The sequence below is a fragment of the Gopherus evgoodei genome, chromosome 2, assembly GCF_007399415.2.
Source record: "Gopherus evgoodei ecotype Sinaloan lineage chromosome 2, rGopEvg1_v1.p, whole genome shotgun sequence".
Taxonomy (NCBI): domain Eukaryota; kingdom Metazoa; phylum Chordata; order Testudines; family Testudinidae; genus Gopherus; species Gopherus evgoodei.
The window spans coordinates 276,580,311-276,590,973 of record NC_044323.1 but is presented as its reverse complement, the minus strand read 5'-3'; the positions used below and the strand labels follow the sequence as shown (position 1 = coordinate 276,590,973).

Genomic DNA, 10,663 nt, shown 5'->3' with positions numbered 1-10,663 from the left:
TCTTCCACTTTTCTCATAGGATAGTTCTAGTATTTGATGATCTAACTCGAAACCTTTTATTTATATGAACCTTTATTATAGCAACTACATTGTTTAGCCTGAATTTGCTGAGCATCTAATATAACCATGAAAATAAGTTCAGCTTTTACTTTCAGGTGGCAGCAGGATGCTATGTGGTGCTTGTATTTTTAGTAGCACCCTGGAGTCTATGTCACTGTTATGTATTTTAAATAGATCCCAGTTCAACACCTCATCATGTTTGTTCAAAAATGTTTTGTATCTTGTTCTGTAGACAAATTAAATGTCCATTTAATCAAGTTACATTTGCAAGTTGCTCTTCAACACAAGCACACACAGGATTTACTGTTCCCCTATTACAAACTCTAATGAGTAGTATTTGTCCTTTGGTATCCGTCCTTAGATCCAGACTCAGAAAGGTACTTAAACACGTGTGTAACTTTAAGCATGTTAGTGGTCCCTGCTAAATCAGTGCCTTACAACATTCACTACCCAGAGAAAGTGACAAATCTGCAAATGAACAATAAGTATCATAACTTTATTTAAGTTAGTTAGCTGGGGGTGCATATTTGGCTCAGGATCTTTAGGCCCTGGTTTACAGGGGACTGATTGCAAAGAATATTTATATATAAAACATACATTAAGAATACATTAAACCAATCCATAATATTTCAAAAATTAGACTCTATAAATTATGAAAACACTTTAAATATAAATGCTGTAAACTTTGAATACCCTTACAGTGGCATTGTTTAATTTTTATATATAATGGGATTTGAAAATATTACTGCTTTCCCTTTGAGTAAAGTTATCAGTTATTAAAGTAGCAATGTTTAATTTCAATAGGGAATGAAGAGTGAAATTGGTTAGAAAAATATACCTATTTCTGTTTTCACTTGAAAAAAAAGTCATTTGAAATATTTATAAAATAAAGTATTAAAAGTCTCTCCATAAATATTTTTCAAAGTCCAACAGAAAAGTTGATTATGTTTATATACAGCTATGTAATCTGTTATTTTTTTTTAAAGATACATACTCAATTTTTTGTAAATTGTAGAGGAAAAAAGAGTGATCTGTCATTACTTTCCAACCTGTTGGCAGTGCTGATAAAAGGGTTTTTAGGTGAGCCAAAAGGAAAGAGCCATCCAGTATGACATAATACAGTCAAAAGAAAGGTAGGGCCAAAACAAAAAAAAAACAGCAGAGGAAAGGACATTATTAAAGGTAACATTGAGAGGAATACTGTCAGTAAAAGGCATTACATTTTTTTGGTCACGTGCAATAACTTGTAGAAGAAAAACAAAAACCAAGTATTAAAAAGGACACTTTTGAAGTCTCTTTCATGTGTTTTTAAATAATCTTTACTACTATTTTTAATATCCACTTGGAATAGGTCCTGGCTGATTTTTTTTTTTTTGGTGTGTACAACTTGTAGCTATACTTCTGTTAAATGGTCAGTATTTGTTAACTTCTGTTGCACAAGCAAAATGAAAGGTAAGTCTTTTAAATAAAGTGAGACGTGGAACTGGAAGAAGGCAGCTTGAATGAAATACAGAGTTGTTAAACAAATTGTGATCTGGTAACCCCTTGCATAAAGTAATTCTGGTGAAGAGAATGATTTTTTTAAATTAGCTACTTAATATAGGATGACATTTGCAACAGTAATGAAGTTTAAATATATGGTAATTTTTTAACCTGAAACCCCTTGACAGTGTCCTTTTAAGTATCAGTAGATTGCTATTTTAATTGCAACTGAAATAAAATAGAGGCAAAGACTTTTAATGAAATAAATGAAAAATTTCTTACAATATTTCACAGTAATAAAGAAAACAAACAATCCATGGAAACATTGAAGGATGCAGCAGCAAATGACTTAAACTGTTCACTCTGCATTTTATTAACATCATCAATATTATAGGTACATTCTATGCAATGGATAAAGTGAGGAAATTGCCCTCTACCAGAAGTGGCACTTTCCTACCATATGTTAACAGTTAATTATGGTCCTTGTAAACAGTTGTCATTTTTAAATTTACATGGTAAAGGAACATATATTTACATATGTACATATACCCACAAGAATAAAATTAAGCCAAAGCCTGAACAGGGGGTTGCACTTTAAACAGAGGTGAACATAATACAGTGTTGAACAGTACTTGTCCAAAAGACTGTAAAGGCTTGGTGAGTTTCACATAGTCTTCCTCCATTCAATTCCCTCTAATATTTAATAGACTATATACTTCATTTCAGAGCAAATAAGTGGAAATATTACAGAGCAAGCTCGGTAAAGTACAGCACCGCCACGGAAAAACGCTCGTGGCTTCATGATCCAGGACTCTGATTTAAAGCAAAAATAAACAGCATATAGCGCAACGGCAAAGAAGTGGCCAATCAGTACCATCGGTTTAGGAGATAAGCTGTACAGACAGAAGAGAAAACACATTAATAAAGAGAAATTTGAAGCACTATAGAATTTTCAGTCTTACATATTAATTTAATAGATTTTTCTTAGCACACTACTAACATCTGTTTGATCTAAACAATCCCAGCCCTGCTGTCTACAGTGGAAGAAGCTCGCATAACTTGGAGTTGCTGTGTGCTAAGTAATTCCTCCTACATCATTACCCTGATACACCATTGCCTCAGCTCCATTTCTGCTGCAGTCCTCATCCCTGCCTTTATCGTTTCCCGTCTGCAGTATTTCAACTCCCTTCCTGATAGCCTCCGTAGATCCAGCTCTCTTGACTCCACTGAGCAAGGAATGCAGCAGCCCTCTTTCTCATATGCTCAAAGAAGCATGGTCTATTGTTTTATCCATTTCAGGATACAGTTCAAAACTGTCCCATTTTTAAATACCATCCAGACTCGCACCAACCTTCTTCAAAGAACTTGCCTCTCTCTGCTCCCATCCCTGCTCCCTCCACTCATCTAGAACTGGCCTCTTCTGTAGCTTTACATAAACTCAGCGCTCTTGGTGAATGAATTGTGCCAGCTATCATCAAGTCTTCAACCATCCTGAACCTCTTTGTCTCACTGAAACTCTCATGCCCACGTATCTTACTTCCTCTCCAAACTGTTTTAGTGGAATCTTCTAACTGTTCAGCATTTTGGGATACTACTTTATATGAAAGGCATAAAACAAAATAAGGACCAATCCTAAAGAGGTTTGCTAGTGTGGACCCTTCTGCCCATGCAGTTGTCCACTCAGGGTCAGCAAGGGTCTGCATTAGTGGACCGCAATCCATTAACTATGCTCTATGCTAGTTTCTGATACAGTACAGTAGGTGTTTCGATATTTTATATAACTTACACAGATAGCAATCCAACTGGACCCGAGACACACTCTCCCCCAAGTTTGAAGTAATGGAAACATGCTCGCCTTAGTAGATGCAAGGAATCTAGAAAAGGAATTAAAAATATCTTCAGTAACTACTAAAACCACCTAAAACCAAATAAAGCTGTGATCCAAAGTCTACTGAAGTTAATGGGAGTCATTCATTGATTTCAATGGGCTTTGGATCGGGCCTTACTATTTTAGTAAAGAATAACCTTACAAAACACTTACTAGTCTGTGAGTACTACATTCAGGCACCACAAATATGTTTTTTAAACGGAATTCCTTATACCAATTGTCCCTGGGCTGTTTGCTGAGACATTATCAGCAAAATGTCAGCTCACACTAGACACCAGCACTACTCACAGTTTTGGAGGCATAGTCTAACACTGACAAGTATTTCTAAAATCTTTTGAAAATTATAAATGCAATATATGCTCATGCATGAAAATACACAGAGAGTGTACTTATTTAATAAGTTGCAATTAATTACAGAAGTTCTCTTAAATGTACTTACCATCTCTGGCAGCAAACAGTTCATAAAGGGCCTGAGCAAGAACATTCACTACAAAAGAATGAGATTTTTTTCTTGACCAGTAAAATGTTTTTTTTGCCTGTAAAGGTAAAAAAAAAAAAATCTTTATATGAGGGCACAGGAAGATACTCTTTTCTTTCTAAAAAGGTATAGGTATGACTTCCTTTTCAAAGTTATGCTGGTGCTACTGTATTATCTTCCTACAGATTTTGTACACTTTTTCTATTTAAAGGTCAAAATCTGTCTCAACTATAATACTGACATCAGCCTGTTTAAAAGCCAATTAGATGTCTTCTTCCCCCATTCTGCTGTAGCCATTAGGATAATAAAATCATGGAATTTTGATATGGAAGAGACCTGTTACATCATAAGGTCTATCCCCCTGCCAACCCCTATAATATCTCTTGAAATAGAGAAGAAACAGGAAGAATGTTCTAACTAATGGGGCTTTCATTATTTCCTTGGAAGACTATATCCTATAGCATACACACGTTTTTTTCAGATATTCATCCATTCCTCCCAGTTATACCCCACTTTCCCATTTAATAATTGCTCTCCATCCTGGGTATTTACCCCTCCAAATATTTGTAAATTCTTATTCTTCCCTCTTTTACACATTGATCTGCCAAACTAAACATTGTTTAACTGGCCACTCTAAAAATTTTGTACTGTTTTGAATGAGTCTACTATTTTAAATATAATTTCCCTCTTATAAACCTATTTCAAAGCCCATTGAAATCAATGGTGACTTTCAATTGACTTCAATAGGCTTTGGATTAGTCTTTATATAGGTATGGAATGTATAGCTTAAAATGGTAGACTCTTTCAAAACAGTAGAACTATGCCCACCACCACTTTTTGATTCTTTCCTCTAAAGGTACTCTTGCTGGACCTAATTTGTGTACATTTTTCTGAACTTAAAACAATATTTACTGTGCATAACAACAGTTTAGGAGCAAGTGAAGAAGAATATCACATTCAACTGATATTGAAGAGTGTATTTAGAGATGTAGGGCAAAAGTTTCAAAAGCAACTTTGAAAATCGATGGGATTTAAGCTGTGAAGTACCTGTCACTTTTGAAAAATATATCCATGAACGCTTTGAAAAATATACCCCTTATATAGTGGGGTAAGATCTTCTACAAGGGTGTGACTGTTAAAGCACACAAATGGATCTGTGTAGATTCTGCTGTTGTGGTTAACCATAGTGCTGCCTGAAATAGCACTATTTTAAAGCACAGGAGGGGTTCTTTAGTGTGCACCAATAGGGTCTAGAGACCAATTAATGTGCAACATCTTAGTGTGCTTTAGAAATCTCACTTCTGTAGAGCTCATTACCCCACCATATACACAAGCTCTTAGCTTGTGAGATCTGACTAGATCACAGCATGAAGTGGCACATAAAGGATGCTGGCAAAACCAATTATTAATCATGTTTATTGCAGCAGTGCCTAAAGACCAATCCCAAATGAGGCCTCATTGTGTGAGGCACTGTCCAAACACAGACAATCCCTGATCCAAGAAGCTTGCAATCTAAATAGACAAGACAAAAACAGGATGGGGAAATGGGATATAACACACAAGCAGAGCGAACAATGTGATGGCGGCAAACTTCAAGTTAATGCCACATTTGTTTGCAGTGGATTTGGTTAGAAGAGGAGAAGCTAAAAAATGGAAAACCTGAAGGGAGAGAAAATGCTGAAGGAAGAAGGGTGAAGGGCAAAGGAAAAGAGGGTAAGAGGGGCAGGCACAGAGCAATGCTGAGGTGAAGAGACTGAGGGAGGGGAAAGGGAAGGAATGGAGCAAATAGCCAATTACCACAGGACAGTAAAAGTCCAGTCAAACATTTTAGAAACTTCTCTAAGTGTCCAAAAGGTCCTCGATCTGGCTTCTTCTGCAACTGCTCCTACCAGCTACAGTCTCTGGCTGATTCCTCTCTGTAGTTTCTTCCCCACTCCCACCCAAATGCTACATAGCAAGAAGCAAGAGTGGGGAACAGAGGCACCACCTGGGTCTTAATTTCCTCAGAATGGATGAGGGAGTGTCTACCCTGCCTGGTTCTGAATTTAGATAGGGAGGGAGGGATGGCCCCAGCTGGGCCCCATTTTACCCCTCCTGCCATCCACAGCAGTTTAATGATTCACAAGAACATTGAAAAACAGCTTTCACTAGATGAGCAAAGAACTATTAATTGCTCCACCCCGAAGTTGGAAGAAATTTTAAGTAAGTGAAAGAAATTGCATAAACACAAGCCTAGGCATGTCCCAGAAATAGGGTTGCCAACAGTCCCTTATCAGAAGGGACATCCTTTATGTCTTCTCTATACAACAAGATCTGAAGTTGCTGAGTGCTGCAAAAAGCAGCAAGAAATACCTCAGGAAAATGTGGGTGAGTGCTGCTTATTTATGAATTATTATTGACGACAACAACATTAGAAGGGGTGGGGCAGATGCGCTATTTTTGAAATAGGTTGGCAACGCTACTCAGAAAGCACAATTATAATTCTAACATCAAAATAAATGTCTCACCTGAAGAACAGCAGAATCCTCATAAAGATCTGGAATATCTTGGAGCAAGCGTCTCCATATTTTAATATCATTCAAAACAACACTCATTCCTCCACCTGTCAGAGGGTGCCTCATGTTATATGCATCTCCCAAAAGAAGAACACCTAGGTGGGAGAAAAATGATAATGGCATAGAACACATGCCAAGTACCCCATTTTAGAAATCAAAACTTTTCTTTCTCTATCAATTTTGCTAAGCCTTAGCAAAGAAAGCATTGCAGTTTGAAAACTACATAGATTCCACACAGCAGCTTAAAATCACAGTGTAAAATGCATCTGAACAACTTAAAGCTTGGAAATGTTTTGTTTTTTTTAACAGACAGGTTATAAAAATTTCTTCATACTTTCCTTTAAAAAATAAGCCACCTTTGACAGATAACAAGCATGAAAAACCATCAGCCTGAAACTGACTTTAAAAAAGATACGTTTTAAAATAATGGTTTAAAATGGACCAACCAACAAGCTTAATTCTAGTGTCACTATCAATATGCTGTTTATAGGTGCCAAACACACACACAACTGTTTTTTAAAGTACCATTTTCACAAAAGATAAAACAAACTTGACTGGGAAAGTAGCACTGACAACAAACAAAAATATTTCTAAATTTGTTTAATGGTCATTAATCCTATACTTCTAAATATTTTTGTTCTTACTCTACCTGGTTTGTTAACAGGTGATGGAGGTAGGAAGCTTGCTGGCATGGTCCTCAAACGATCATTTTGAACTGCTATTAGGAATGGTTCCTTTAGGTGCTCTGCAGTAACAAATCTCTATTTAGTTACATTACTTATAAGAAGTCAAATAATTTGCACAGAACTACTCATAACCAGTTCTCAGAGATGTAACTCTTCAGAGTTACCTGTGTTACATATGGAAACTGAACAAACTACTGTTTGTTACTATGGTATCTATTAGTAACATAAAATTAGAGTCCAATGCTGCAAACTCTGCAATGGCTCAATCCTGCGAGATGCTGAATGCCCTCAATTGCAGCTGACTTTTATTGGGAGTAAAGGATGCTCAGCACCTCATAGGATCCGTACACTGGTATGAACATAAATTGGAGCTCATCATATATAAGGCTTGCAGCATCAGGCACTTAGTTTGCAGAGGGGAGGAAAACTGAAAAGAACAAACAATAATTCTGGCATTTTAATCAGAATGAGCACACTAAACATGTACATTTAGCTGTTGTTTTCAAATGACCTTACCAAGTTCCCATTATAAATCAGTGGCAAAACTCACAATAACTTTGGTAAAGCAGGATCTGGACCTAGAACAGTTACCATGGCAAAACATCAGTGAAACTCTAAGACAGGAAAAGAAAGGGCACAATAAGTTGCCTCCTTCAATATGGGCACTCAAAATAGTTTTCAAATCAGCCAAAAGAAGACTCATTTCAGAGAGACTGATAAAATTATTCCTGCTCTATCTTACCCAGCAGCAGCCTAAGCTGTCTCTAGATATATTTCATTTCTGCATATTTTAAGATTTCCCCAAGTATTTAAATGAGAAAACCACTTAAATCTGCACCCTTAATACATTTCAATTCCACGTTGAATGTAAGAACATAAGAACGGCCATACTGGGTCAGACCAAAGGTCCATCTAGCCCAGTATCCTGTCTTTCAACAGTGGGCAATGCCAGGTGCCCCAGAGACAATGTACAGAACAGGTAACCATCAAGTGATCCATCCCGTCGCCCATTCCCAGCTTCTGGCAAACAGAGGCTAGGAACACCATCCTTCCCATCCTGGCTAATAGCCATTGATGGACCTATCCCTCCATGAACTTATCTAGTTCTTTTTTGAACCCTGTTATAGTCTTGGCCTTCACAACACCCTCTGGCAAAGAGTTCCAAAAGTTGACTGTGCATTGTGTGGAAAAAATACTTCCTTTGGTTTGTTTTAAATCTGCTGCTTATTCATTTCAGTTGGTGATCTCTAGTTCTTGTGTTATGAGAAGGAGTAAATAACACTTTCTTATTTATTTTCTCCAGTCATGATTTTATAGACCTCTATCATAGCCCCCCATTAGTCGTCTCTTTTCCAAGCTGAAACATCACAGTCTTACTAATCTCTCCTCATATGGCATCCGCTCCATACTCCTAATAATTTTTGTTGGCCTTTTCTGAGCCTTTTCCAACTTCAATATATCTTTTTTGAGATGAGGCAACCACATCTGCACAAAGTATTTAAGGAGTGGGCATAACGTGGATTTATATAGAGGCAATATGGTATTTTCTGTCTTATTATCTATCCCTTTCTTAATGAAGCCAAATTTTTTACTCCCGCTGCACAGTGAGTGGATGTTTTCAGAGAATTATCCACAATGATTCCGAGATATCTTTCTTGAGTGATAACAGCTAATTTAGACCCCATCATTCTATATGTATAGTTGGGATTATGTTTTCCAATGTGCATTACTTTGCATTGATCAACATTGAATTTTATCTGCCATTTTGTTGCCCAGTCACCCAGTTTTGAGAGATCCTTTTGTAGCTCTTCGCAGTCTGCCTGGGACTTAACTATCTTGAGTAGTTTTGTATCATCTGCAAATTTTGCCACATCACTGTTTACCCCTTTTTCCAGATCATTTATGAATATGTTGAATAGGACTGGTCCCAGTACAGACCCCTGGGGGACACCACTATTTACCTCTCTCCATTTTGAAAACTGACCATTTATTCCTACCCTTTGTTTCCTATCTTTTAACCAGTTACCAATCCATGAAAGGTTCTTCCCTCTTATCCCATGACAACTTAATTTACATAAGAGCCTTTGGTGAGGGACCTTGTCAGAGGTTCTCTAAAAATCTAAATTCGCTGTATCCCCCTTGTCCACTGCTTGTTGACCCTCTCAAAGAATTCTAGTAGAGTGGTGAGACATGATTTCCCTTTACAAAAACCATGTTGACTCTTCCCCAGCAAATTTTCTTCATCTATGTGTCTGACAATTTTGTTCTTTACTATACTTTCAACCAGTTTGCCCGGTACTGAAGTCAGGCTTATTGGCCTGTAATTGCCGGGGTCACCTCTGGAGCCCTTTTTAAAAATTGGTGTCACATTAGCTATCCTCCAGTCAACCTCCAGCTGATTTAAATGATAGATTACAGACTACAGTTAAGTATAAGAGGGGTAGCCATGTTAGTCTGGATCTTGAAAAGCGACAAAGAGTCCTGTGGCACCTTATACACTAACAGACATACTGGAGTATAAGCTTTCATTGGTGAATACCTACTTCGTCAGCAATTTCACCAAAAACTCAAAAGGTAATAACAAAATGTTTTTAAGTACATCAGAAGCAGGAAGCCTGCTAAACAACTGGTGGGGCCTCTGGATGATTGAGATACAAAAGGAGCACTTAAAGATGATAAAGTCATTGCGGAGAAACTAAATTAATTCTTTGCTTCAGTCTTCATGGCTGAGGATGTTAGGGAGATTCCCAAACCTGAGTCGTCCTTTGTAGGTGACAAATCTGAGGAATTGTCACAGATCGAAGTGACATTAGACGAGGTTTTGGAATTATTTGATAAACTTAACAGTAACAAGTCACCGGGACCAGATGGCATTCACCCAAGAGTTCTGAAAAAACTCAAATGTGAAATTGCGGAACTATTAACTATGGTTTGTAACCTGTCCTTTAAATCAGCTTCTGTACCCAATGACTGGAAGACAGCAAATGTAACATCAGTATTTAAAAAGGGCTCTAGAGGTGATCCCAGCAATTACAGTCCGGTAAGCCTACATCGGTACTGGGCAAAATAGCTGAAATAATAATAAAGAATAAAATTATCAGACACATAGAAGAACATAAATTGTTGGGCAAAAGTCAACATGGTTTCTGTAAAGGGAAATCGTGTCTTACTAATCTATTAGAGTTCTCTGAAGGGGTCAACAAACATGTGGACAAGGGGGATCCAGTGGACATAGTGTACTTAGATTTCCAGAAAGCCTTTGACAAGGTCCCTCACCAAAGGCTCTTACATAAATTAAGTTGTCATGGGATAAGAGGGAAGATCCTTTCATGGATTGAGAACTGGTTAAAAGGCAGGGAACAAAGGGTGGGAATAAATGGTAAATTTTCAGAATGGAGATGGGTAACTAGTGGTGTTCCCCAAGGGTCAGTCCTAGGACCAATCCTATTTAAGAGTGGTAGCCGTGTTAGTCTGTATCGGCAAAAACAATGATGAGTCCTTGTGGCACCTTAGA

At 37.4% G+C, this 10,663-nt stretch overlaps 1 protein-coding gene across 1 annotated transcript in view; it reads right to left on the bottom strand.

Annotated features, from left to right (window-relative positions):
• Window positions 1–563: 563 nt before the first annotated feature.
• The window catches only part of SQLE (squalene epoxidase), a 34,355-nt gene continuing 24,255 nt past the window's right edge, over window positions 564–10,663 (bottom strand). Inside the window, exons 8-12 of the mRNA XM_030553812.1 lie at window positions 7,113–7,208; window positions 6,416–6,558; window positions 3,870–3,966; window positions 3,329–3,416; window positions 564–2,435 (exon numbers count right to left, since the gene is read on the bottom strand). Coding sequence (XP_030409672.1) covers window positions 2,243–2,435; window positions 3,329–3,416; window positions 3,870–3,966; window positions 6,416–6,558; window positions 7,113–7,208 — 617 coding nt within the window. The 3' untranslated portion in view covers window positions 564–2,242. The remainder of the gene's footprint in view (window positions 2,436–3,328; window positions 3,417–3,869; window positions 3,967–6,415; window positions 6,559–7,112; window positions 7,209–10,663) is intronic.